Source organism: Pseudonaja textilis, chromosome 5 (genome assembly GCF_049901715.1).
Source record: "Pseudonaja textilis isolate UNSWEBS1 chromosome 5, rPseTex1.2, whole genome shotgun sequence".
Lineage (NCBI taxonomy): Eukaryota > Metazoa > Chordata > Lepidosauria > Squamata > Elapidae > Pseudonaja > Pseudonaja textilis.
In genome coordinates this window covers 24948815-24973533 of record NC_141994.1, presented here as the reverse complement: position 1 = coordinate 24973533, position 24719 = coordinate 24948815, and the positions used below count along the sequence as shown (strand labels likewise).

At 39.7% G+C, this 24719-nt stretch overlaps 1 protein-coding gene across 11 annotated transcripts in view; it reads left to right on the top strand.

The window, feature by feature from the left end:
* The window catches only part of MAGI2 (membrane associated guanylate kinase, WW and PDZ domain containing 2), a 566496-nt gene that overhangs the window by 108618 nt on the left and 433159 nt on the right, over nt 1-24719 (top strand). For all 11 annotated transcript variants that reach the window (XM_087934364.1, XM_087934361.1, XM_087934362.1 and 8 more), the window contains one exon: nt 12856-12972. In XM_087934364.1, the coding sequence (XP_087790490.1) occupies nt 12856-12972 (117 nt within the window). The remainder of the gene's footprint in view (nt 1-12855; nt 12973-24719) is intronic.

Genomic DNA, 24719 nt, shown 5'->3' with positions numbered 1-24719 from the left:
CAAAAATCAAAGTCAGTGGTAGCAAAACTAGCTTTCTTAGTCTCATCTTGAATGTGCAGCATCCAGACTCTCGTGATAGAAAAGTTCTAAATGAAAATGGAATGAAACGAAATGGAAGGGGAAAATGGTTAGTTTGTCCAGATCAAGATTTTATGCACAGAATCTTTCTCTAATTTGGCTAAGATTAGGGGCACAAACCAATTATAATTTGAGCCAAACTAGAATGGTTACTTAACCTGAGAAATACAATTTTGTAGAACAAACCCTAGCAATATCTAAAAGAAGGAGCTAGGTTGAGATAAGTTACTTGCTAAGTATTCTGACAGAGAGAAGAGATTTACCTTTAAGCTTTTTCCAATCATCCTTTCTGGGGATAATATTAACAGTCCCCCATTATCTGCAGAGCAAGGTTTTTAAAGGAGAGCAGGAGATTTCTCCCATCTGATATTGAATTTCATGCTTAATGTCAGCATTAAGTCTTCCCCTGCATGCACCATGACAAAATAACACCAAAAATCATTGCATGTCCTAAGGTTGACCCTTGTCTGATATCCTCCATTTAAAGTTGATGATGTATTACTCTCCATGATGAATGGCAGATTATCTGCAGCCAAGTTTCTCAAGTAAAAAAATAAAAAATATAGAGTCAAAATGGGGGAAGTATTAACTGGCGTATCAATCAAGTTCAGTTATGACACTTTAAACCAAAGGGCAAGGCCGTAGGAAATTGCTAAGAGCAGTTCAGAGGGAGGAAAAATAAAGAAAAGGAAATTGGCAAAGCTACTTTGGCTCCAGAGACTGTGTTTTCCCACCCAAAATGGTTTCCTTAGTGGCCCATTTCAACAAACCTCGCCCATCGCTTTTCCATCAAGCTTGTTGGCAGTTGACACTCTGGTTTTTGAAAACTTCTGAAACTGCAAGCCTTGTAATGACTGCAGTACAAAGAGCGTATCAAACCAGACTTAATTCTTATTTCACTCAGTGGGAAGCTTTGGGAACATGTGGTCTTTGTCAAAAGGAGGAGAAAAATGAAAGGAAAAGCCGAAGTTACATCTGTGTGGGAAGAAATATCCATCGGGTTCGGTTCCAAGCCAGGAGAAAGACACTGGAAACAGGGAGGGTGAGGGAAAGATGGTTTAATGATGAAACAGAACTACATGGGTTCTGAGAAGCTGAACTCATGGAGTTGAGAATGAGGGGGTTTTATATCTTCTCTTGGGCTTTGCACCTGAGCTTCCTGTTCCTGTGCAAGAACATGTATTCTATTAGTTATTGTAAGACTCCCGTGAGGTCCTTTAGGGGTTACTTAGGGGTCATAGCTGGCTCTATAGGCAAAGTACAAATCCTAGGTGTTTGTCTGAGCTAAGTTTGGTTGAAGTTTGGAGGGTCAAGCAATGTCCTTAGGAGATTGTGCAATGTAGTGAGCTCTGTTAAGTGGGAGTGGGCTAATCCTATTATGTCCTGAAGGGTCATGTCTTAATCCCTTCATCCTGGAGCTGAAAGTCTTTTGTTGTTGTTGTTGTTGTTGTTGTTGTTGTTGTTGTTGTTTTAGATCTTTCTAAATGGGCACAAAAATAGGGACAGGAAGCTGGGGCTCTGAGTTTCTGTCTCCCTTAAGATATTTTATTTCTTTTTTAGGGGAAATATTTTATCCTGCCTTTTTAAAATATTCCTCAAACTATTTTCTAGGAGAGGGGTGGGTGCTAACTTTCTCCATCTGTTTGAGATGGCAAGAGGAATGAACATGGATGCAGGAATCATACATTTCCCCACTCAAACTGTGTGCCTGTTTCTCCCTGCCCCCGTTATTCACAGCTCCTTTGTCTACTGGGTACTTTCCAACAGATCCCATCTAAACACAATTAATTGGAAATCCTTCATGCTCTCAGAGCTTGGTTGTTTCCTCACAGGTGTTTCCTTACCCAAACTAAGTAACATCATCACTGATGATGTTACCTAGTTGGGTAATGAAACATCTGCAAGAAAACCACCAAGCTCAGAGAGCACCAAGGACCCCTCATTTCAACCCTGAGCTACAAATATTTTCCTTTATTGGTACCAAATATGAGAAAGGATTTAGTAATCTCTTGTGCTCTGTATGCTTTGGAAGATATATCACACCAGCCAGTAAGATCAGCAGCAAAACACACTTCCAAATTTCTGAAGGTTATTAGATTACAAAAGGATTTGAAAGATCCTTCCTTCCTTCCTTCTCTTTTCTACCTTGTTTTTTCTTCCTTGTCTCTCCTTCTTCCTTCCTTCCTCCCTCCCTCCCTATCTTTTCTTCCTAGTTCTTGCTTGCTTTATATTGACTGTTTCCTAGTATGATTTGATTGCTTATTGTACCCTATGACTATTATTAAATGTCATACCTGATGATTCTTGACTCTTGACAAATGTATCTTTTTTTATGTATATTGAGAGCATTTGCACCAAGACAAATTCCTTGTGTGTCTGATCACACTTGGCCAATAAAGTATTCTATCTATCTGTTCTATCTTCCTTCCTTGTCTTTTCTATCTTGTCTTCTCTTCCTTGTCTCTCCTCCTTCCTTCCTTCCTTCCTCCCTCTTTCCTTCCCTCCCTCCCTCCCTTCCTTTTTGACATAAAATGTTATTGCTCCCTAACTCTGTTTTGACCACCAACATTCCTTCTAGTCTAGTTGCATTGAATTTAGCAGATAATGTTTTCAGCGGAATTTGTATAGTAGCAAACTATAAAAAGCAAAATAAAAAAAATAAGAAATTGTACCCTAATTTAAGAGTGATAAAATTCTCCTTGACCTCGGCGAACTCAGAGCTGGAATTGGTTGCCCTTTTAACAAAGTTGTAGCTAAAACATGTTTTCTAGGTTAATAATTGCTTTGTTGGGAAGTCAAATGAAGTTTGAGCAGTCTTCTCATGAGAGGAAAGTACAGTTAAGATTAGTACTTCATTTTTAGATCTCCAAATAATTAAAGCCACATTGAAAATTGGTTAGCTGATTTGCGTTGATGCCATTTTGATATCCACCGAAATGAGCCTCAAATGTTTTCTCCTGTATTGTTTACAGCAAGCTTGCAGTCACTGTTTACGATCTCCTAGAAAATCGTGCATGGTGTTTTTCTCCTAGGGATTGTTGTTGAGAGCAGTAATCGTGGCATGAATATACTATGCCTTTAAGCTAGTTTTCTGTCAGTCGATGCAATTGCTAAAATGTTAAATTAGGACCAGATTCAACCCAAGTGTAAGCCATGGAAAATCGCTGGATAACAGAATAACAGAGTTGGAAGGGATCTTGGAGGTCTTCTAGTCCAACCCCTGCTCATACAGGAAACCCTATACCATTTCAGACAAATGGTTATCCAACCTCTTTTTAAAAACTTCCTGTGTTGAAGCATTGGCAACTTCTGGAGGCAAGTTGTTCCACTGATTAATTGTTCCAACTGTCAGGAAATTTCCTCCTTAGTTCTAAGTTGCTTCTCTCCTTAATTAGTTTCCACCCATTGTTTCTTGTCCTGCCTTCAGGTGCTTTGGAGAATAGCTTGACTCCCTCTTCTTTGGGGCAGCCCCTGAGATATTGGAAGACTGCTATCATGTCACCCCTGGTCTTTCTCTTCATTAAACTAGACATAGCCAACTCCTGCAACCATTCGTCATATGTTTTTGTCTCCTCTAATCACCTTTGTTGCTCTTCTTTCTACTCTTTCTAGAGTTTCAACTATACTAATACTGAGGCCGGTCACTGTCAGTCAGCCCAACCTTGTGAAGAGATAGAATGAAGAAGATGACATTCAAATTTGGCCAATTTGTCTGAAGCAAACCCTACAAACCTAGATGACTGGAGCATCTAAGTTTGCTTGTTTCAGAACCAAAGATTCAGCAGATTTTCACACCTGCTTGATGAAAAGTGACCTTCCAAATCTACTGCCACATTATAATAACAGATTAACAGGGACATTGTAGGTCATCTAGTCCAACCACCCACCCAAGCAGGAGACTGTACACTATTTCTGACAAATGGCAGTCCAGTCTCTTTTTGAAAACCTCCAGTGATGAAGCTCCCACAACTTCTGAAGGCAAGTTGTTCCTTGGGTTGATTGTTCTCGGTGTCAGAAAATTTCTCCTTATTTCCAGGTTGAATTTCTCCTTGGTCAAATAGCTTGACCTCTTCCTCTCTGACAATTCCTCAGATATGGGAAGATTGCTATCCCGTCTCCCCTGGTCCTTCTCTTCACTAGACTAGCCATGCCCAGTTCCTGCAACTGTTCATTGTATGTTTTAGCCTCCAGTCCCCTAATCCTCATGGTTGCTCTTCTCTGTGGTTTTTCTAAAATCTCAATATCTCTTTTATAGTGTGGTGACCAAAACTGGATGCAGTACTCTAGGTGTGGTCTTACTAAGGCTTTATAGAGTGGTATTAGTACCTCACTTGATCTCGATTGTATTCCTCTGTTAATGCAATTTAGGATTGCATTAGCTTTTTTGGCTACTGTTGCACACTGCTGACTCATATTTAGCTGGTTGTCCACTAAGACTCCAAGATCTCTCTCACAGTTCCTACTATTGAGCCTGGTTTCACCCAGTGTATACGTGTACTTTTGGTTTTTCTTGCCTAAGTGTAAGACTTTACTTTTCTCTACATTGAATTTCATTTTGTTAGATAGGGCCCAGTTTTCAAGAATGTTAAGATCCATCTGGATCTTGGGCCTATCTTCTAGGGTGTTAACTATTCCTGCCAGAATATACTAACACTGAGTCCAACAGCTTAGTTTTTGAAATGTTTCCACTAAAAACATATGTATGGAACATGACCATTCCATACAGATGAAATGCTTGCCAACATCCACTGACTATCCCACAATATTCAATTCCTCTATTAGTGCTGGCAAATCTTCCATTTGGATATATGAGCTATCTGGTTTCTTAAGGACAATGCTCATTACTAAATGGCCAAATCTATTTAGATCTATTTTACAAATTGCAAAACCTGTCCTAAATCTATTCATGTGAATATTTTTCAAATTAGTTGTTTTAATTGTTTTTCTCTTGCCACTTTTGATCAAAGGAATAATTATTCAACACCATCAACAATGCTACTGTCCTTCAAAGTGACCTTGATTATGTGTCTGAATGGTCAAACAATTGGCAACTCCAAATCTCAACCAACAAATGCTGTAAAAAATATCAGTACACCAAATACAAACTAGGCGGATATGACCTTACTGATGATCCTCACTCTGTCAAGGACCGTGGTGTACTCATATCAAATGACCTGAGCACCAGAGCTCACTGTAACAGCATTGCCAAAAAGGCATTAAGATTTGTAAATCTAATCTTACGAAGCGTCTCTGAAAATTTTGAATTGCTAACTAGAGCATACAAAACTTTTGCTGGACCAATATTTGAATGCAGCTCTGCTGTCTGGAATCTGCACTGTATATCAGACGTTAACACAATTGAGTGAGTCCAGAAGTATTTTACAAGAAGAGTACTACACTCCTCTGCTCGCAACAGAATACCCTATATCACCAGGCTTGAAATTTTCAGCTTGGACAACCTTGAGCTATGCCACCTACGGTTGGACCTAAGCGTGGTATACAAAATTATCTGCTACAACGTCCTACCAGTTAATGACTACTTCAGCTTCAACCACAACAATACAAGAGGACACAATAGATACAAACTCAATGTAAACCGCTCCAAACTTGATTGCAGAAAGTACGACTTCAGCCGCAGAATGGTCAATGCCTGGAATGCACTACCTGATTCTGTTGTTACATCCTCTAACCCCCACTCTTTTAACCTCAAACTATCCACTATTGACCTCACCCCATGCCTAAGAGGTCTGCAGGGTGCGTGCATAAGCGCACCATCGTGCCTACCGTCCCTGTCCTCTGTCCCTATTTATTCGTACCTATTTCCTGTATTCTTACTCATGTTTATACTTATCTTGTAAGCGATTGACAAACCAAATAAATAAATAAAATTCTCTTCTCTCCTGCTATCTAGTAATAGTGAAACTTTCTACTTAACATTTATTAATAGTAATATTTTGTATTTAAAACAGTTAAGCTTCCAGGGAAGCTTAAGATCTTTCTTTTGCTTTTATTTCCATAATCTGAACAATATTGTTTAGTTTTTAAGAACATTTCCAACAACATGCAATCCTGTGTTGTTTAGTTATGGGGACAGAAGTTTTGAGATATGGACAACAGAAAAATACTCAATAAATAGTTTTCCTAAAACATTTTTTAACATGAGAAAGTACCAAAAAGTAAGGATTCCTCTGTTTTCCAACATGAGATGAGAGTTATTAAAGAATCAATGAGAAAAGAGGTGGAGAGTTAGCACAACAGATAAGAAAAATGCACCTTCTCTATCCATGTTTGAAATAATCTATTAGTGTCCTTGATTTTGGTCCCCCAGTCCTATAGTAAAGTTCATGGGCAGGGATTATGGGAGTTATGGTCCAAAAATTCTACAGATATTAACCTAACGGTCCTAGCAATTTTCTGAATAAAACCAGATTCTTTTCAGTGCTGTTCTATCAAACACATAAAGAAGTGAACTGAATTTTTTGAAGATGTGCCTTTGTTTTCAGTTATTATTGGGATTTATAGGGATTTTAAAATATTTATTTTCTTTATTTGCTGCATTTGCATCCTGACTTTCTTTAAGAAGGTCACATGCTTAGGACTTTACCCTAATCCCGTTTTAAGGATGGAAAGAATAATTCTCTGAGATTAGTTGAGGTGATTGAAAATAAGGAGTCTCAAACCATCCAGTGAGTCAGCTGGACTAGGAACACCGCAAAATTAGACAACTATGCTACATACCCTTTATCACCTATGGAACAAAATAAACTGGGAGATTACAATAAGATTAACAAATGATACAAATGTTATCATTTGTTATTTAGCTAACAAAGCTTAGTCTCCCATCACCCCTATTTTTTAAGTAGTACAAATAGTTATAAATTTCCATGTCATAATATGTCATGGAAAAATATTGGCTTAATTAGGAATTTGAAAACCTGTATCTTTAAATAAATTATTCTGTTGTGCAAAATGATTTATGTGCTTTCACTCACTAATTATTAAATACCATGTTCTTTTCAGAATGTTGTCTTGCTGTAGTATATCAGTGAAAAGTTATACAAGCCACAAAATAATTAATGGTTTATCATGGAGTTTGTTTCTTGAGGAAAAAAAATATCATTAAACAAGGGTTTAACTATCAGCACAAAGTAGTTTGCATGATTTAAAATGCTGTTTTTTTTAATTACCTGTTAATTCTACTTAAAAATATGACTTGAAAGAATCATCTTATTGGTACAACCCAAAGATTGGACTACACAATTTTATCAGAAGTAGAGCAATATTTTTATGCTTTCTCTAAATTTCTGCAAATATCTAAACCCCCTAATTTGCACCATTTCCACTCCCTGTTGCCAGGTTGATCTAATGATGGAGAAATGAGTGAATGAATTAATGAATGGATTAATGAATGAAAGCACTGCCACTAAATGAATCTATTGACAGTTCCTTAAAGGAGTGGTACAAAAATAACCAGACAGTGCTTGCATTAACATAGGAAGCAAAGCCTGCCCCAAACATTAAGTAGAGGGATATTATAAATTTCCACAAGAAAGTAGGATTACTTTCTACAGAAAGGAGTTTTTTTTTCCGAAGCTCTCAATGGCTGTCTTTGAAGGCAGTTCATTATTATAACCTGAAATTATTCACAGAGGATTTCTCAATCTTTAAACTAACTTGATTCCAATGTAATCATTTAAAATACAAAACAATGATTTTTAAGCCTGGGAACTGTTTGGATGGCAACAACTCAATATAAATCCATTAAGCAACGTTAGATTTTTATAAATGCCACAAAGAAAGTGAGAGAGGGTTAGTGAAAGACATTGATCATCTGAAGAGAAACTGGGTTTGAATAAGAGATTTTATTTTTATTTATTTGTATTTATTAGTTTTACAAATAACTCAAGGGGGTGAACATACCCAATACATCTTCCTTTTCCTGTGTTCCCCAAAACAACAATTCTGTGAGGTGGGCTGGGCTGAGAGAAAAGGACTGGCCCAAAGTCACCCAGCTGGCTTTCATACTTAAGGCAGGACTAGAACTCACCGTCTCCTGGTGATTGGCCGAATATCATCCAGCTGGCTTTCATGGCTAAAGCAAAACCAAGCTTACTGTTTCCCACTTTCTAGTCTGGGGCACAATGAGAGAGATTTTGATAAAACTAAATTCCAGGTTTTGTAGCTCAACCTTACCTGTCCTTATTCATGTCACCATCCATACATTGACTTACGCATTAACCGTGTGTGTTGCATGTGTATATGTAAAATAACCATCCTTGATTTTGTTGATGTTCATATAATGTAATGGGGTTTTATTAAAAGTTATATCAGAACAAAGTTAAATTATGTTATATACCTAAAAGAGTAATAAAATCATAACACGCAAAAAGAAACCATTTAAAAAAACACAAATTTAAGGAAAAAACTGAAGAAGAAAAACAAATGAATAAGTTAAAAGAAGAAAAGAAAAACAATCTATAGATTATAAAGGGAAAAGAAAAAGAAAGAACCATGGCTAGTCACACAATTACGTTTGGATTAAAAAAAAAGCCTAGAGTTCTTCTATGATGTTAAATAGCTTAATTGGATCATTGCAAATCAACTTTTAAACAAATTAAGCCTGAACCGTGTGGTCTAAACTTATCTCACCCATTGATCTTGTCTCTCTGTTGATTCAAAGCCAATTCAAAATCCGAAACCTTTAAAACCAGATATACACACACATGGTTCCTTCCAAAAATCACAACTGTATCGCATCCTAGCCTCAAGAAATCCATCTCTCTTCATCAACAGACCAAACTGTAAACTTAGATGCCCGCCGTGGTTTCATATAAAAAATGCAAAGAAGATGTAAGCCAAACTCTGCGAAAAATAAAATCCAATTTGTTGGTCGATTTAGAAAGGCTATGGCTGTTTAGTGATAAAAATCAGGTCTGCCCAACTTCACATGGTTTGTGGTTTGCCTGTGGCAGCATTCACTTCAGTTCTGTTTGATCTCTCTGTTTCACTGCATTACAGTTCTTCCTTTTCAGCCTTAAACAGTGCTCAACTTTCTCACGTGACACTTGTTATCTTGCAAATTTACATTCGAAGAAATATTTTCTGTGGGTTGCATTGCTAAACTCTCAAGCTGTGCTTTTTTTAAAAAAAAAAAAAACAACTTAATTTAAATACTTCTTTAGAATCTCAGGGTGTTTTGCTTGTGATCTTAGTGTATCCGAAGCCTCAGGAAACTTATTTATGGTTGAAATGAGTTAGATGGTCCTCTCGGGATGAAAATAAGAAAGTAGCATCTTAAATTCTGCTCAGAGTATAAATGTGATAACAGGTTAAATAGAAACGTGTTGTCTCAAATGAATTTAGGAATCAAATATAATTAAAACTGACAATTTAGTCTGTGAACAACAGAAATTCATTTTTATTTTGACAGAGGAAGGGAATTCTTTGAAAACTAAACCTAAGAAAAAGAAACAAAACTCGGCTGTATTGCTTTAGTTGTAAATATCTCTGGCGTGCAAAAAGATTGCCTTCATAAAAACCTAGGAAAGAAAAATGATGGTCTTTATGATTTTCTCAGAAATTAAATCAATCTTGTCTCTGACTTAGTTAATTTAATGAGTTGCATTCTGTTCAGTATTGCTTTGTGCAAAATGTTCTTAGAAGGGGCATGTTCTTAGGAAGACAATTTACAAAAATAGTTTAAGATGATTACGTTTAGATCATCAGTATCATCTGCAAAATACAGGAGTGCAGCTGAAGGCTTAGAAATTCCTGTTAACTAGAGTTATGAATAGGCCCCTTTCACTGATAGTGTTATTTAAGAGGTTTGCATTATGAAGGATAACGTGCATAGTGGTGTTTAATTTGCACACTTCAAGCTTATTCGGGGCTTGACTGCTGTGAAACCGATCACTGTGAATAAAAGAGAAAGTTTGAGTCAATGCTTCTGTGGCTTAAAAGCCATTAATCCTCAAATGCTCAGAAGCAATTTGCTAGCACTTCCTAAGTTGCAAAGCGCATCTTAAATTAACGGCAAATGCCTGCAACTGTTTTAGAAAATTGCTACTGTACTGTATGTTTCCCTCGTAATAATTAGAAGTTTATACAATGGGGGATTGTTGGTAATTGGTTGCTAGCTAGTTTGGTCATTTTTATGGCACTGTGGGTTACCACAGTGGATGTCTTTATTTAGAAAGTTTTCGTGTTTTTCATTCTTTCAGAGTGCAATATTTACCATCTCTCTGATTTCATTAGGTGGGGAAATAAATTTTAGGCTTGTGCAAATATAGGCTGGGGGAAAACAGGCTCAACAGCAGTAATGGTGAGAGGGATCTTGGAGTCTTAGTGGACAGCCAGTTAAATATGAGCCAACAGTCTGCAGGAGCAGCCAAAAAAGCTAATGCAATCCTAAGTGGCATTAACAGAGGGATACAATCGAGATTAAGTAATACCACTCTATAAAGCCTTGGTAAGACCACACTTGAAATACTACATCCAGTTTTGGTCTCCACAGCATAAAAAAGATGTTGATGCTCTAGAAAAAGTGCAGAGAAGAGCAACCAAAATGATGAGGGGACTGGAGGATAAAACATATGAAGAATGGTTACAGGAACTGGGTCTGGCTAGTCTAATGAAGAGAAGGTCCAGAGGATACATGATATGGCAGTGTTCCAATATTCCAATATTTGAGGGGCTGCCACAGAGACAGGTCAAGCTATTTCACAAAACACTTGAAGGCCAGACAAGGAATAATGGATGGAAACCGAACAAGGAAAAATTCAACCTGGCAATAAGGAGAAACTTTCTGACAGTGAGAACAATCAACCAATGGAACAGAAGTTGCCTTCAGAAGTTGTGGGAGCTTCATCACTTGAGACTTTCAAGAAGAAATTGGACTGCCATTTGTCAGAAATGGTGTAGGGTCTCCCGTTTGGGTGGCGGGGTTGGACTAGATGACCTACAAGGCCCCTCCCAACTCTGATTATCTGTTATTTGCTGTTTGCAACAGTCCCTGTTTAGAAAAGCTTTCTCTCCCAGTCTCTTCTTGTTACTATTTCCTACCTTTGCTGCTAAAATCTGGAACTCCTTCCCTATTTCCTCCTTTTTTTTTCAGTGTCTTTGAGATCCCACACTAGGGATAAATCAATTTTCCAAATTTTCTCTAGTTTCTTTAACACATGACGTCTTTCAGTACTTCTGGATTGCCAAATTAATCATGTGGCCTTCAAATGGTTCAAGTCTGCAGAACGTACAGATTGGTGAACATATCTATTAGTTTATAATATAAAATACAAAAGAAAATAGTAGGAAAATTAAGGGAGGGAAGAAGGGAAGGACAAAGTGTAGGGAAAAACGGGGTGAAAGAAAGAAAAGGCATTAACTTCTGACTCCCTTTGGTGCAGTCGAAAAAGATAACAGCATCAAACCTCAACTTTTTACTTTTACATAATAATACAAACCAGCCATTTCTGTAATATCAAACCTATCTAATTAGTAAAACTCAAGATTAAAGTTTCACTTTTTTCGACCTCAAGCACGAAGTCCAGGAACGGTTTCCAAATAGAAACAAAAAGTAATTTTTGCAGCTGTTCATTCATTGTGAGGACTGAAATGACCCTGGGGATGCTGCAATGGTCAAAAGTGTGAAAAATGGACATAAGTCACTTTTTCCAGTGCCATTGTAACTTCAAATGGTCACTGAACGAATGGTTGTAAGTTGAGGATTACCTGTATTCTATTAATTTGGAGGGTGTGTGTTTGTAGGCAGGTAGACAGATAGATAGATAGATAGATAGATAGATAGATAGATAGATAGATAGATAGATAGATAGATAGATAGATAGATATGGATAGGTAGGTAGGTAGATATGGATGGGTAGGTAAGTAGATAGATAGATAGATAGATAGATAGATAGATAGATAGATAGATAGATAGATAGATAGATGGATGGATAGGTAGATAGATAGGTAGATATGGATAGGTAGGGAGGTAGGGAAGTAAAGTGATGGGATTCAAAAAATTTACTACAGGTTCTGTGGGTGTGACTTGGTGAGCGTGGCATGTCTTGGTGGGTGTGGCTTGGTGGGTGTGGCAGGGGAAGGAAACTGCAAAATCTCCATTCCCTCCCCACTCCTGGCAGAAGGTTACCACCAGTTCTCCGAACTACTCAAAATTTCCACTACCAGTTCTCCAGATCTAGCCAGAACCTGCTGAAGAGCACCTGTGGGTGAATGGATGGATGGATGGATGGATGGATGGATGGATGGATGGATGAATGGATGGATGGATGAATGGACGGACAGACAGACAGACAGAAAGACACAATATATACACACTTATAATGTGAGAAAAAGAATTGTCCAAGGGTCAATTTATCTAGACTAATTATTGGGAATCTGACAAATATTTTGCCCTATATGCTTAATTCTTTGTCAGTTTGGGTTTTTTTTTTAAAGTAACCATTTGCCATAAGCGCCTTCTGGCATTCTGTTGCACATTAATTCCTTTTTCCTTTTAATTTCCTGAACCGAAAACATGTCATTTATAACCACCTAGAAACAAACAAACAAACAAAAAACAAGTAAAATGAAGCTACAAAGCTAGGAAGTGACTAATGGATGTAATTATAGGTGAACCAAAATCTTTTTAACTTGAGGGGAAATAAACCTTATTAATCCTGCTTCCTGTTTTCCTATTTCTGAGTGGGGTTGTTCTATTAATCTGAGTGGGGTTCTTTCTTTCTTTCTTTCTTTCTTTCTTTCTTTCTTTCTTTCCAGGAGGCGTTGTGGATAAAGATCTCCGTCACTACCTCAATCTACGGTTCCAGAAAGGTTCGGTTGATCACGAGCTTCAGCAGATCATACGAGACAACCTCTACCTCCGAACCGTGCCATGTGAGTTCAACCTGCCAACATATACATTGAGTGTTTTGGATGGCGTGTCAAGTCTACGGATTTTTATGCCTGCCCTGGTGGAACAGGAAGAATTGTGTTTTCATTCTAGTATGTCATGCCCTTGTTGGAGTCTGATTCTGAGGGGGAGATTGAGCAGCTGACAGGGAGTGGGTGTGTGGCTCCAGTGGCTGTGGAAGAGACGGGGAAGGGCACAGTCCGGCTGGACAGAGGAAGACCCAGGCCCACCCCCTCTTCATCCTAGGGCACGCAGGGAGGAATGGAGAAGGGAGCAACATGGCTTGCGAGAGAGAAGAAGGCCCTGATCCCTTTCATTAGTTGCAGCTAAGAGAACAGGATATAAGTGGGGCATTTGCACACAGCTCCTTGTTGGAAGCAAAACATGCATTATATTTGTCGAGGATTATCTGAGTTTTGGTGTCCTCCCAATTGTGGTTGCTGTGTTATCTTGTGGAAGTCTGCAATTTATCATCCGGGCCTGCCATGTTAATTATTTCAGTGTGGTTTGTGTTGAGTTTTTTTTTAATTTCTAATTATCTTTACTTTGGGTTCGGACTGCATTTTTGCCCTTCATAGACTGTTTTTGGAAGAGTTTGTAATCCAGCTGAGGATAATTAGACATTGGGGCCAAGTTGGAGGCATTAAAGGGAATTTATTCTACTTTGGTGACTTTGGTATTTTTGTGTCACGCCCCGGGTCATCACATAGTATGATGGTGTGGCCATCTTGATTTCTTCTTACCTTTTGGGCTCAGATGGCATTGAAAGTTTCATGTCAGGTGTGATAAAGAGTTTAATGAGTTGACTAATTCTGCTGAGAACAAAAAATTATAGAGTGCTACAAGTGACTGTTAATAGTTGGAATAACCATATACTGCACGTAGATTTTTTTCCCAATGGTGATTTAGTGGATCTCCAAATTTGTACACCTGTTTGGAAGGTGAAAGAATTGAGGGAACTGAGGCCTGTACAATTAAATGTCTGTTAGCAAAAGCATTATTTAAGATTACTTGGTATACTTTTAATACTAAAAACATCAGTGTTGCCTTTGACCTGCACATGTTTGACATATACATTATATTCTAATATCTGGTAAAGAGAATTGCCGTCAGTGAGTTAGACGGTCATATAAATTTATTTAATATATAAAGACCTATAAGGTTACATGAGGAGATATAAAACATGGATTTAATCATAGCCAGAATGGAGGCATCGTTTGTAGTTTCATAAATTGGAAAGTTGAAATTAGGGTTTATTTTTCTTGATAAATGTTTTCAAGCCAGCAGTGGAAATTAATTCTTGATTAGGATTGCTAAATTTACATTACAGGGCGATTAAGGAAAGATCATTGTGCTTTTTTTGTGCTGTACAGTATAAATATTTGGAAAGCTCAGAACTGAATTTTTAAAAATAATTGTGTAAAAAGACTTAAACTTTAACTTGTTTAAAGAGGAAAGATAATTCATCAGTAAACAAATCCGCAGGGAGTGGGAGTGTGGCTCTGTTGGCTGTGGAGGAAACTGGGGAAGGGGAAAGTCCAGCTGGGCAGAGCAGGAAAGAGGTAGAACAAGGGAGAGGGAATTCAGAGGAAGAAGACCCAGGCCCACCCCCTCTTCATCCTTGGGCATGCAAGGAGGAACAGAGAAGAGAGCAACATGGGTTGCGTGGCTTATGGGAGAGGAAAGGGCCCTGATTCCCTTCATTAGCCACACCTAGGAAGAAAGTTTAAAAGAAATGCAGGCTGCATGAGGCAGCTTCTGGGAGCAAACCGACTTTATCTTGTGTTATCTTGTGTTATCTGTGTTCCTGGCATCTTTCCAACTGTGTGAGTTTTGCCCTACCTTCACATCTGGAATTCTTGCTGCTGCCCTGCCAAACTAATTACTTTATTTTGCCTTGATTGGACTTATAGTTACAGTTTGTGTTGACCATGTTTTGGACTTGATTCTCTGCAGTCAAAGGCTGTTCCTGGGAGAGTTTTACTCCAGCCCAGAAGGTAACCAGGACATTGGGGGCAAAGTTGGAGCTAATAAAGGGACTCTTATTGATTATCTGACTGTGTTGCCTTTGTGCCATGTCCTTTTGGGTCATCACACTAACTTTTCTATGTTGCTGAGATCCATCCCACTGCACCTGGGAAAGACACTCTAGCTGAGTTCTTTAGGTTTTTTTATTATTTGCCTTTGGTGTTTCCATGCCAAGTCTTCTGCCTTTGATTTTCCTATACTGATGGATGTCTAGAACCATGATCACAGTCATGGGGGTGAAATCAGGGATTAGAATTCTAGCTGCCTTCCGGATGATGTACGAAGTAGGTGTTCTCCTTATGCTGTTGACAGCCGTTCTACTATAAATGTTGTCCCCTTACACAGGGACTATAAAATTTGTCAGTGGGAGTTAACCATTTCCTCTGGGTCACTACCAATGGTTTCTGAGCTGCTAACAATAAACTGCATCCTGTTTGAGGAAGTCGTGTTTTCATTCTTGTCTCAGTCACATTTCTTTCTTCCTTTTTTGCATTTCTTTATTTTTCTATTTCTTTTTTTTTTTATTTTAATTATAAGAATACAACACAGTGCAGCCATTCTGGCATTACAATTGTTGTACACATATATAAATTTTGCTTTAGGCTTCTGTATTGTGTTCGTCTGTCACAGCTGATAACTGTCAGATGGCCCTGACCCCGTCTCTGCCTCCAACGCAGAGCACTCGTCAGAGCCTTCACCCCCTTTCTGTTGGCGTAGAAAACATGCTTTCTCTGTCGTGGCACTTGGAATAGTATCCCCCAAGAGATTTGTAGGGCTTCCACCCTGATAGTCACCCAAAAGTCCTTGAAATCCAGAATCTCCTTCCAGGTCCTGGAACAAGGTGATTGTTGAACCCCTGTCAGTTGTGTTGTTGTTGTGCATAGGGATTTTTCTTTTCTTTCTGGATGTCATGATCCATTTCTCAGGGGTTATTATTTCTTGCTTTTAAAGTAGAAGGTGCAGAGTCTTTTGAAGTTGGGCAATCTCTAAATTATCTTTAAATGTGACTCCACCAAAATGTCAATGACGCTAGAGATAAATTGCTTTTCAGGAGCCGAGTCGATCACCCGAACCAAAGTTTATTTTTCCAAGTTTTGCAGTTCATGCTGGGGCCCATCATAAGGGAACTCCCTTCTCTCCAAAATATATTCTACGCAATTGTGTTTATATGGTGCCTGGTTGTGTATAGCTATTTAGTTGTGTTGATGGTTAGCTATGAAATTGTTGGTTGTTGTTTCCTTGTGCTGCCAATCCCTCGGCTCCTAAGTAGCTGATACGCTGGTGAAAAATCAATCTTCCTCTTCACTCACAAGGAACCTGTTTCCCAGGCGTCAATCATTTCTCCGGCTTTTTTTGTCCCTGCCCAGCCAACAATCGTAATAGCTGTGAAATTGAATGCATGTCCTTGTTTCACTGCAATGTGAAGCTACCAATGAGTTTGGGTCCCATTGCTTTGGGTCAAGGGTTTGCGATGTAAGACCATTAAGTCCTAAAAGAAAACTTGGTCAACCATGCTGGTAGCTGACAGAAACCTGAGTTATTGTTGACAGCATAAGAAAGATTTTGGTACGTGACCTTCCATATACGCTGGTTGAACGTTCTTCTCCTGTTGAGTTGTTGTATTAATAAAGCTGCACCGTTTAAAGTCTTGTGCATACTTTTATTGCTTGCAAGATAAAACTTGGAATTATAATATTTTTCCTCTCAAAGTGGAAATGGGGAGGGAAAGAGAGAGAGAGAGGAGAGAGAGAGAGAGAGAGGAGAGAGAAAGAGGAGACATAGATAGAGAAGTAGAGAGATCACTTTACAAAATATATCTGAACTTAGCGGAACAAAGGGAAATTTAATTAAACAAGCAAACTGGCTATAGAATTGGTACTAGAAAATTAAAACAAAAAATTAATAACACTGAAAGTAATTTGATAAAGCAGATAAGTTGCTAACCTTGGTAGAAAGCAAATATTTATAAAAGTTGGCAGCATGGTTGTAGTTTATTAATAATATTTGTCAAAGTCTACAGATTAAGATAACGTGGGGTTTTGCCAAGTATTTCATGCAATTAACAGAAAATAACATGCATTCGGTTCTTTGTTTATTCTACTTGTGGGTTGCAAAACCAATAGCCATTTGTAACTCTCCAAATAAACAATTATACAATTAAAACGTCCACGGTAAAATTGAGATGTTAGTAATTACAGAAAATATAAAAACTGATAATATATTATACAACCAAGATACAGATGAGAGACATATTAATATGAAAATAAAAATAGAATAAGATGGGCAGCAGTCAATGGGACTGTATCATTTGTGCCAAGCAAGATAAAGACATGTTGCCAGCTACAAATAATTGGCACGTTGAAGATACATCGATCGATGGCATATCCTGTAGCAGTGTTCCTGGCATTTCTAGTTAAAATTGGAAAAAAATCCTCATGCTGGGAAAAATACCAGCCTGCATCCACTGGAAAGCAACTGTCAGATGCAATAATACTAGCAAGCAAAGTCGTAAAATGGGGCGAAATTCACTTAACAAATGTTTCACTTTGCAACAGAAATTTTGGGCTCAATTGCAGTCATAAATTGAGGACTAACTGTATTCAAATTTAGTCAGATTTATTCAGACTTCAGTGTAGTCTGAACTTATCGTCTATTTATTATATGTCTATGTCACCCATCTCTCTTCTAAAGCGACTCTGGACAGTTTGCAAGTTATAAAACAAGTAAAAATAGTTTTAAAAAATTTACAAAATGAAATGATGCAGATGAACGTATTATTAAGGGCTGTAGTAAAACCGCAACAAAGACAGTTAAGAGACAGAAAAGACAGGGGCCCCAGCCAAACTAACAACTAAGGTACCTCAAGGTAACAGAGAAATTGCTTACTAATGCAAGTTGTGAAAGCTTTATATTATATTATTTTATTTATTGAATCAGGTTCCACGAATGGGAAGGGTTCAGGTGAAAAGGAAATACACCTCTATCCTATCTCAGTCAAACAACATGAGCAGCAGTGGTTCATTATATAAATAGTTCCATAAAGGTGAAAATTGTTGGAGCCAACATTAACTTCCATGCTGTATTCTGGGGGGGAAGAGTATTATGATTATATTCCCCATTAGATTTGGTAAATCCTAAAATAGTTTATATGCATTAATGAATGAATGAATGAATGAATGAATGAATGAATGAATGCTTTATTGGCCAAGTGTGATTAGATACACAAGGAATTTGTCTTGGTGCATATGCTCTCAGTCAGAGATGGTATTCAGCCGGTTCTGACCTGCTCTGGAGAACCGGTAGTGGAAATTTTGAGTAGTTCAGAGAACCAGCAATCCCACCTCTGACTGGCCCTGCCAACCCCATCTCTTCTCTGCCTCCCATTGAGTCCCAGCTGATCGGCTGGGTCTTCTTTGGTTGTCCTGCACAGGAGAACGGAGCTGGAAAGCAGGTTAGTGGGGTGGGGAGGGAATGGAGATTTTGCAGTAACCTTCCCCTACCATGCCCACCAAGCCACACCCACAGAACCATGCCACGCTCACCAAGCCACGCCCACAAAACCGTTAGCAAAAAAAATTGAATCCCACCACTGCTCTCAATGTACATAAAAAGAAAAGATAAATTTGTCAAGAATCATAAGGTACAACACTTAATATAGTCATAGGGTACAAATAAGCAATCCAATCATACTAGGAAATAGTCAATATAAATCATAAGGATACAAGCGACAAAGTTACAATCATACAGTCACAAGTGGGAGGGGTGGGTGATAAGGAGTGATGAGAAGATTAATAGTAATAGTAATGCAGACTTTGTAATAGTTGAACAGTGTTGAGGGAATTATTTGTTTAGCAGAGTGATGGTGTTCGGGAAAAAACTCTCCTTGTGTCTAGTTGTTCTGGTGTGCAGTGCTCTATAGCGTCATTTTGAGAGTAGGAGTTGAAACAGTTTATGTCCAGACTATGTGTCTGTAGATATTTTTACAGCCTCTTTTTGACTCATGCAGTATACAGGTCCACGATGGAAAGCAGGTTGGTAGCCATTGCTTTTTCTATGGTTCTAATTACTCTCTGGAGTCTGTGTCTGTCCTGTTGGGTTGCAGAACCAAACCAGAATTTATAGAGATGCAGATAACAGATTCAATAATTCCTCTGTAGAACTGGATCAGCAGTTCCTTGGGCAGTTTGAACTTTCTGAGTTTGTCATCTAGAGAAACAGAAACTAGCTGTTGTGTAAACGCATCTGAAGTGAAATTAATTAAAACTTTGGTCACATAAGTATCTTAAGCGGATGAAAGTGGAATAAAGGCTTACATATAAAAAAAAAAAACCCAAGGAAGTATTTGAAATGACTGTTTATTTCTCCTCTGAAGTATAAATTGCTATTGATTGAAGGTATCTTATTTAAATGACTGTGGCATGTCAAAACGCACGCACCTGCCAAGGTAAAATCCTTTCCAAGCTCTATTACATTTGTGATGTCTTGGATACATCTAAGAGTTTGTCTTGGTAGTGTCTGACTTTTGGCCTGTGTAGTGCATGTAACGCAGTTTAATTCTAAAGAAATTAACAACGTGGGCTGCTTATTAAAATATATTTTCAGTCCTGTTGTTGTGTAATCATATAACAGTAACAGAGTCCAACCTCCTGCATAAGCAGGAACCCACTATACCGTTTCAGATGACTGGCAATCCAATCCCTTCTTAGAAACTTCCAGTGATGAAGCATCCATAACTTATGGAGACAAGATGGTAATTGTTCTCATTTGCAGGAATTTCTTAATTCCAGGTTGCTTCTCTCCTTGGTTAGTTTCCATCTGTTGCTTCTTGTCCTGCTTTTGGGTGCTTTGGAAAATAAATTGACCCCCTCTTCTTTCTGGCAGCCCCCCAAATATTGGAATACTGCTATCATGTCAACCCTGATCCTTGTTTTCAGAGAAAATAAAGTTCTGAAAGACCAATTCCATTGAAAAGCAATATGAGACGTAGCTATGTTTATTCAGTAAGATACACTAAAATTAATTTAGAGCCATCAAGTTGGTGTTGATTTTTATCAACCACATAGATTTTTTTCCCATGACAATATAGTGAAAATACATCTATTAATGCTTTTAGAGACTCTGGAAAGAGTACAGAGTAGATCAATAAAGATGATTGGAGGCTAAAACATACACGAAGAACGGTTGCAGGAACTAGGTATATCTAGTCTGATGAAGAGAAGGACTAGGAGTGACATGATATCAATGTTCCAATATCTCAGGGGCTGTCCCAAAGAAGAGGCAGTCAAGCTATTCCCCAAAGCACCTGGAAGGCAGGACAAGAAGAGAGGCTGAAAATTATTGGGAACTAGATGGATACCCATGCTTCACTGCGAAACTATGTGGTTGGGCTTAGTTTTGGGGGAGGAAAATAAGGAAGCGGGGAATCTGCCTCTACCTACCAATATCCATCAGTATTTATCTGGCTAGCATCCTGTCAGTGTGTGAGAGAGTTAAGGGCTATTTGGAAAATGAAATAGTATTTGCTGTGTGAGCAAGAAGGGGACAGCAAGGAGCCTGGGCATGGCTTAGCTCAGCTGTTCTGTACTAAAGCTGCTTGGTGCTGCTGTGAAACTGAAACTCCTCTGCTTGTGTTTTGCCTTTGGAAGAGATTTCTTTTCAGGTGGGGAGGGGGGAGTAGAACTCCTTAACATCGGAGCATGTTAATAATAATAATATAGGAAGTACTCTAAATGCTCTGGTGGTCATTTGGAAAAATCCTTTCTTAGTGAGCACCTGGAAGCCACGAGGAACATACGTGCCAAAGTTCAAGTTTGTAGGCTTTACGGTTCTGGAGATTGTGTGATTATGCATGAGTGGTATTTCGCTTTTATATATGTAGATTTCTCCTCACCACCCAGTGAAATTGCCTGGGGCTGAAACAGTGGCCAAAAGTTGTTGAATTTCAACAACTGAAAATATTTTTTGTTGAACCACACTTGTAACACTTTGACTGTGTCATCAGTTGGGCTGTGATGTGTATTTGTGATTTGTGAAGGCTACATCTGTTCCGGTTTGTTTGTTTTGAGGGGTTTTTTGCATCCTCTTAAAACTAAAACATTTCAAGGGCAACTGCCCTAAACTAGCCAACAGAGGGCGCTGTAAGACAATGCATGAAAAATGTTTTGAGGTTTGAAGATGGGCATGGGAAAATGCTAAAACAGCAAATATTTGCATAAGTGCATAGATTAATATGACAGGTGATACTTAAAGGACCAGATCAGCTCAGGACTCACGTTTTTCCATGACTAATAACCAATGGTATTTTTCCGGCTCTTTTTTTTTCGCTTGTGATAATGCAGTAATAATTTAGGAGAAATGAATTTTGTATAGCTCTGGTCGGTCCTTGCAAAGAGAATAGGACTTTTGGACCAGAGAAGCAAAAAAAGTAATTTCTAGATTTTAGATAGCTATAGATATCTGTCTATTGATGTAGATATATGGTAAATACATCTCTCTATATAGATATAAGATAGTATTCCAACATTTGAGCAGCTGCCATAAAGATCAGGGATCAAGCAATTCTCCAGAGCACCAGAAAGCAAGGCAGGAAACAATGGATGGAAACTAACCAAGGAGAGAAGCAACCTAGAACTAAGGAGAAATTTCCTGACAGGCAGTGGAGCGGCTTGCCACCAGAAGTTGTGGGAGCTCCATCACTGGAAGTTTTTAAGAGATTGGACAACCAGTTGTCCAAAATGGTATAGATCCCTGTTTGAGCAGGATTAGACTAGAAGATCTCTAAGGTTCTTTCCAATTATGTTATTCTGCTATCTTCCCACCACCACCACCACCACCACAAAAATCATTAAACTTTATTCTATTTCCATTCTTTGCCATTAACAGAAAAATGGGAGAAAGCCGCGATGAACCCTCGTTTTACAAGTTCTTGTCGATAAACGATCTCAATTCCTCTAACTCCTTTGGGGCCATCGAATACATCTTTGGTTTCGGTAGTGTCACCCCCGTAGAAATTCAATGCTGCAATCAGTTGACCGATGGGGAGGAGCTCATCGGAGGCCTCTTCGCTAAAACCTCTCTTAGGTCCCAGTACTCTTTTGGGATTTTCTCCACCCCTTCTATGCACTGGCCCCTGTGGAAGCTGTCTCAGCAGGGGTTTGGGGCTTCGGATGGGGATTCTCCCCGGTTCCAAGGGGTTTGCTCCTCTCTTCCTGGAGGTTGGTCAGTACGAATCCGTATCCACCCTTTTCTCCAGTTCACTTGGGGATTCCATTTCCGAAGCCAGGGCAATCCCAAGATTAGGGACTGTTCCATCCCGGGAGCCACAATAAAGCACAAGGTCTCGCTGTGGGTTCCCATGGTCATCTCTAAGGGCTCCGTTATGAACCGTGCAGGCAACCTCCCGCTTCAGACCCATCCAATTGGTAAAAGGATATGGGCGTTTTCAAATTTCTCAGTCCAATGCCCATGCCCTTAACTACTTTCATGCTGATTAGGCACCTCGTGCACCCGAGTCCAATAAGGCCAGCATTTCCCCTCGGTACCCGAGGTGGGCACCCTTAATTTAATTGGAATGGTAAGGGGCCCGGTTAGGACTTACCGAGACGTCGTCTTCCGAGTCGGTCTCACTCTCGTCGGGAGGAGTCGGGAGTCCCAGCTCTTTTTCCGCTGGGGAGTGACTTCTACAACCTCCCCTATCGTTAGCCCGGTTTCGCGAGGCCTGGTTGGGGAGGATTCGGGCTTCCTTCCAGGGCCCCGTCCTTTTTTGGATCTGGTTTGACTCGACAATCCGCACTTCGGTGGCCTTCCTTCCCACAACGGAAACAGGCAGTGGATTTGGCCCTTGTCATCACCCCTCCTTCCGGGCTTAGGGATCTCTCGGAGCCGGGAGGGAGCAGGGTGCTCCATGCGGGCCTCCTCTGCGTCTACTTCGGGCTAGATCTATTTCCACCTCTTCCGCTAACAGGTACCACAACTGCAAGTCATGTGGATCCCTTCTGGAGATGCACATATGGTATACCTCTTCATTTAGGCCATCTTTGTAGGCTTCTATTAGAGCTTCCTGGGACCAGCCTCGAATGCGATATGCCAGCTGTCTGAACTCTTGGGTGTAGTCAGCAACTGATCTTCCCCTTGAGTTATGGTTTTCATCCTGATCCTGGCCCTTCTCTCTGCCAGAGGGTCTTCAAACCTCCTCCTCAAGGCAGTCATAAAAACATCAAGGCTTCGCAGTTGGGGGAGTTATCATTATACAGAGTCACCACCCAGTCAGCTGCCATCCCCTCCAGGGTCCTGGTAACACATCTTACTTTGGCTGCTTCAGAGGTGAACTCCTTTCATATTCTGCCATATAGCTTCCAACCTGCACCAGGAAAAACCCCAAATCCTTGGAATTTCCTCCAAACTTCACATCTAAGGAGGGCAGGTGGCGTCTTCTAGGCATTACCCCGCTGCTGGGGCTCCCAGACGGGGCTGGTGGTTGTGCCGGCGTGGGATGGGCCAGGGGGGTGGTGGCAGCCCGACTTCCCCAGGCTGAACTCGCTCTCTCTTCCCCCTCACAGATTGGAGCCCTGCCGGGTTTCTCAGAAGCATCCCTAAAGCTTTTCCCGGCTTGATCCAGCCTGCATTCCATCTCCTCCCCCCCCTGCCACAGCCGTTCCCTCGCACCTCTTCGACTTACAGTGATTCCAGGAGGGGGGGGGGTCTTCCGGATTTTTCCATCCAACTCCTAATGACCATCTGGGCATCTCGGCTGGAGTTTCTTCCAGTGTAAGGTCAGCTAACAAATCGGTGGCTGGCATCTCTGGTAACAACATTTGCTGCCCCCCCACAGCTCCCTGCTCATCCTCCTCGCCGGCTGGAGATGACATGATGTGAAAACCCCCTCGGAAGAAAAATTGGTGTTTTCTCCGGGTGGGCTGATGGGACTTTCGGAATAATGTCAATGTGTGCTCCTTTCAAAATCCAAGAAAGAAATACTCAGACTCCATGGCTCAGAGCAAAGTTCTTCTTTTACTGGAAGATGAAAAGGAAGCTACAAATGGAATTCAAAAGTGAGAATTTGGCACATGAGATCACACATACAAAGAAATGGAATTGTTCCCACCCCCAAAGTCCAGAAGTCTCTGCCAATTAAAAGTTCTGAATATGATCATGTGAGCATCTTCAGGTGGTGATGAGGCCTCTGTCCGTTGACCTTGACATATTTTGATAAGACTTCGTAGCTGCGCAAAAAAAGGATAGAGGCTAGCAAGGAAATGGAAAGTTGGAAAGAAGAAATCCCCCCCCCTTCTTCTGCCCACAGTAAAAGAATGCAAAACACCTCCAGCTCTCTTCCCCCCCACAATTACCCCTCCCCCCGTTGCTAATGACAGCCGAAAGAAATAAGCCTAGCAGTAGAGATACTAAGGGAGAAATAAAGGATAGTTGTTGGGGTACCCGAAGAGATCTTGAGGCTGACAGTGGTTCATTATATAAATAGTTCCATAAAGGTGAAAATTGTTGGAGCCAACATTAACTTCCATGCTATATTCTGGGGGGAAGAGTATTATGATTATATTCCCCCATTAGATTTGGTAAATCCTAAAATAGTTTATATGCATTCATGAATGAATGAATGAATGAATGAATGAATGAATGAATGCTTTATTGGCCAAGTGTGATTAGATACACAAGGAATTTGTCTTGGTGCATATGCTCTCAGTCA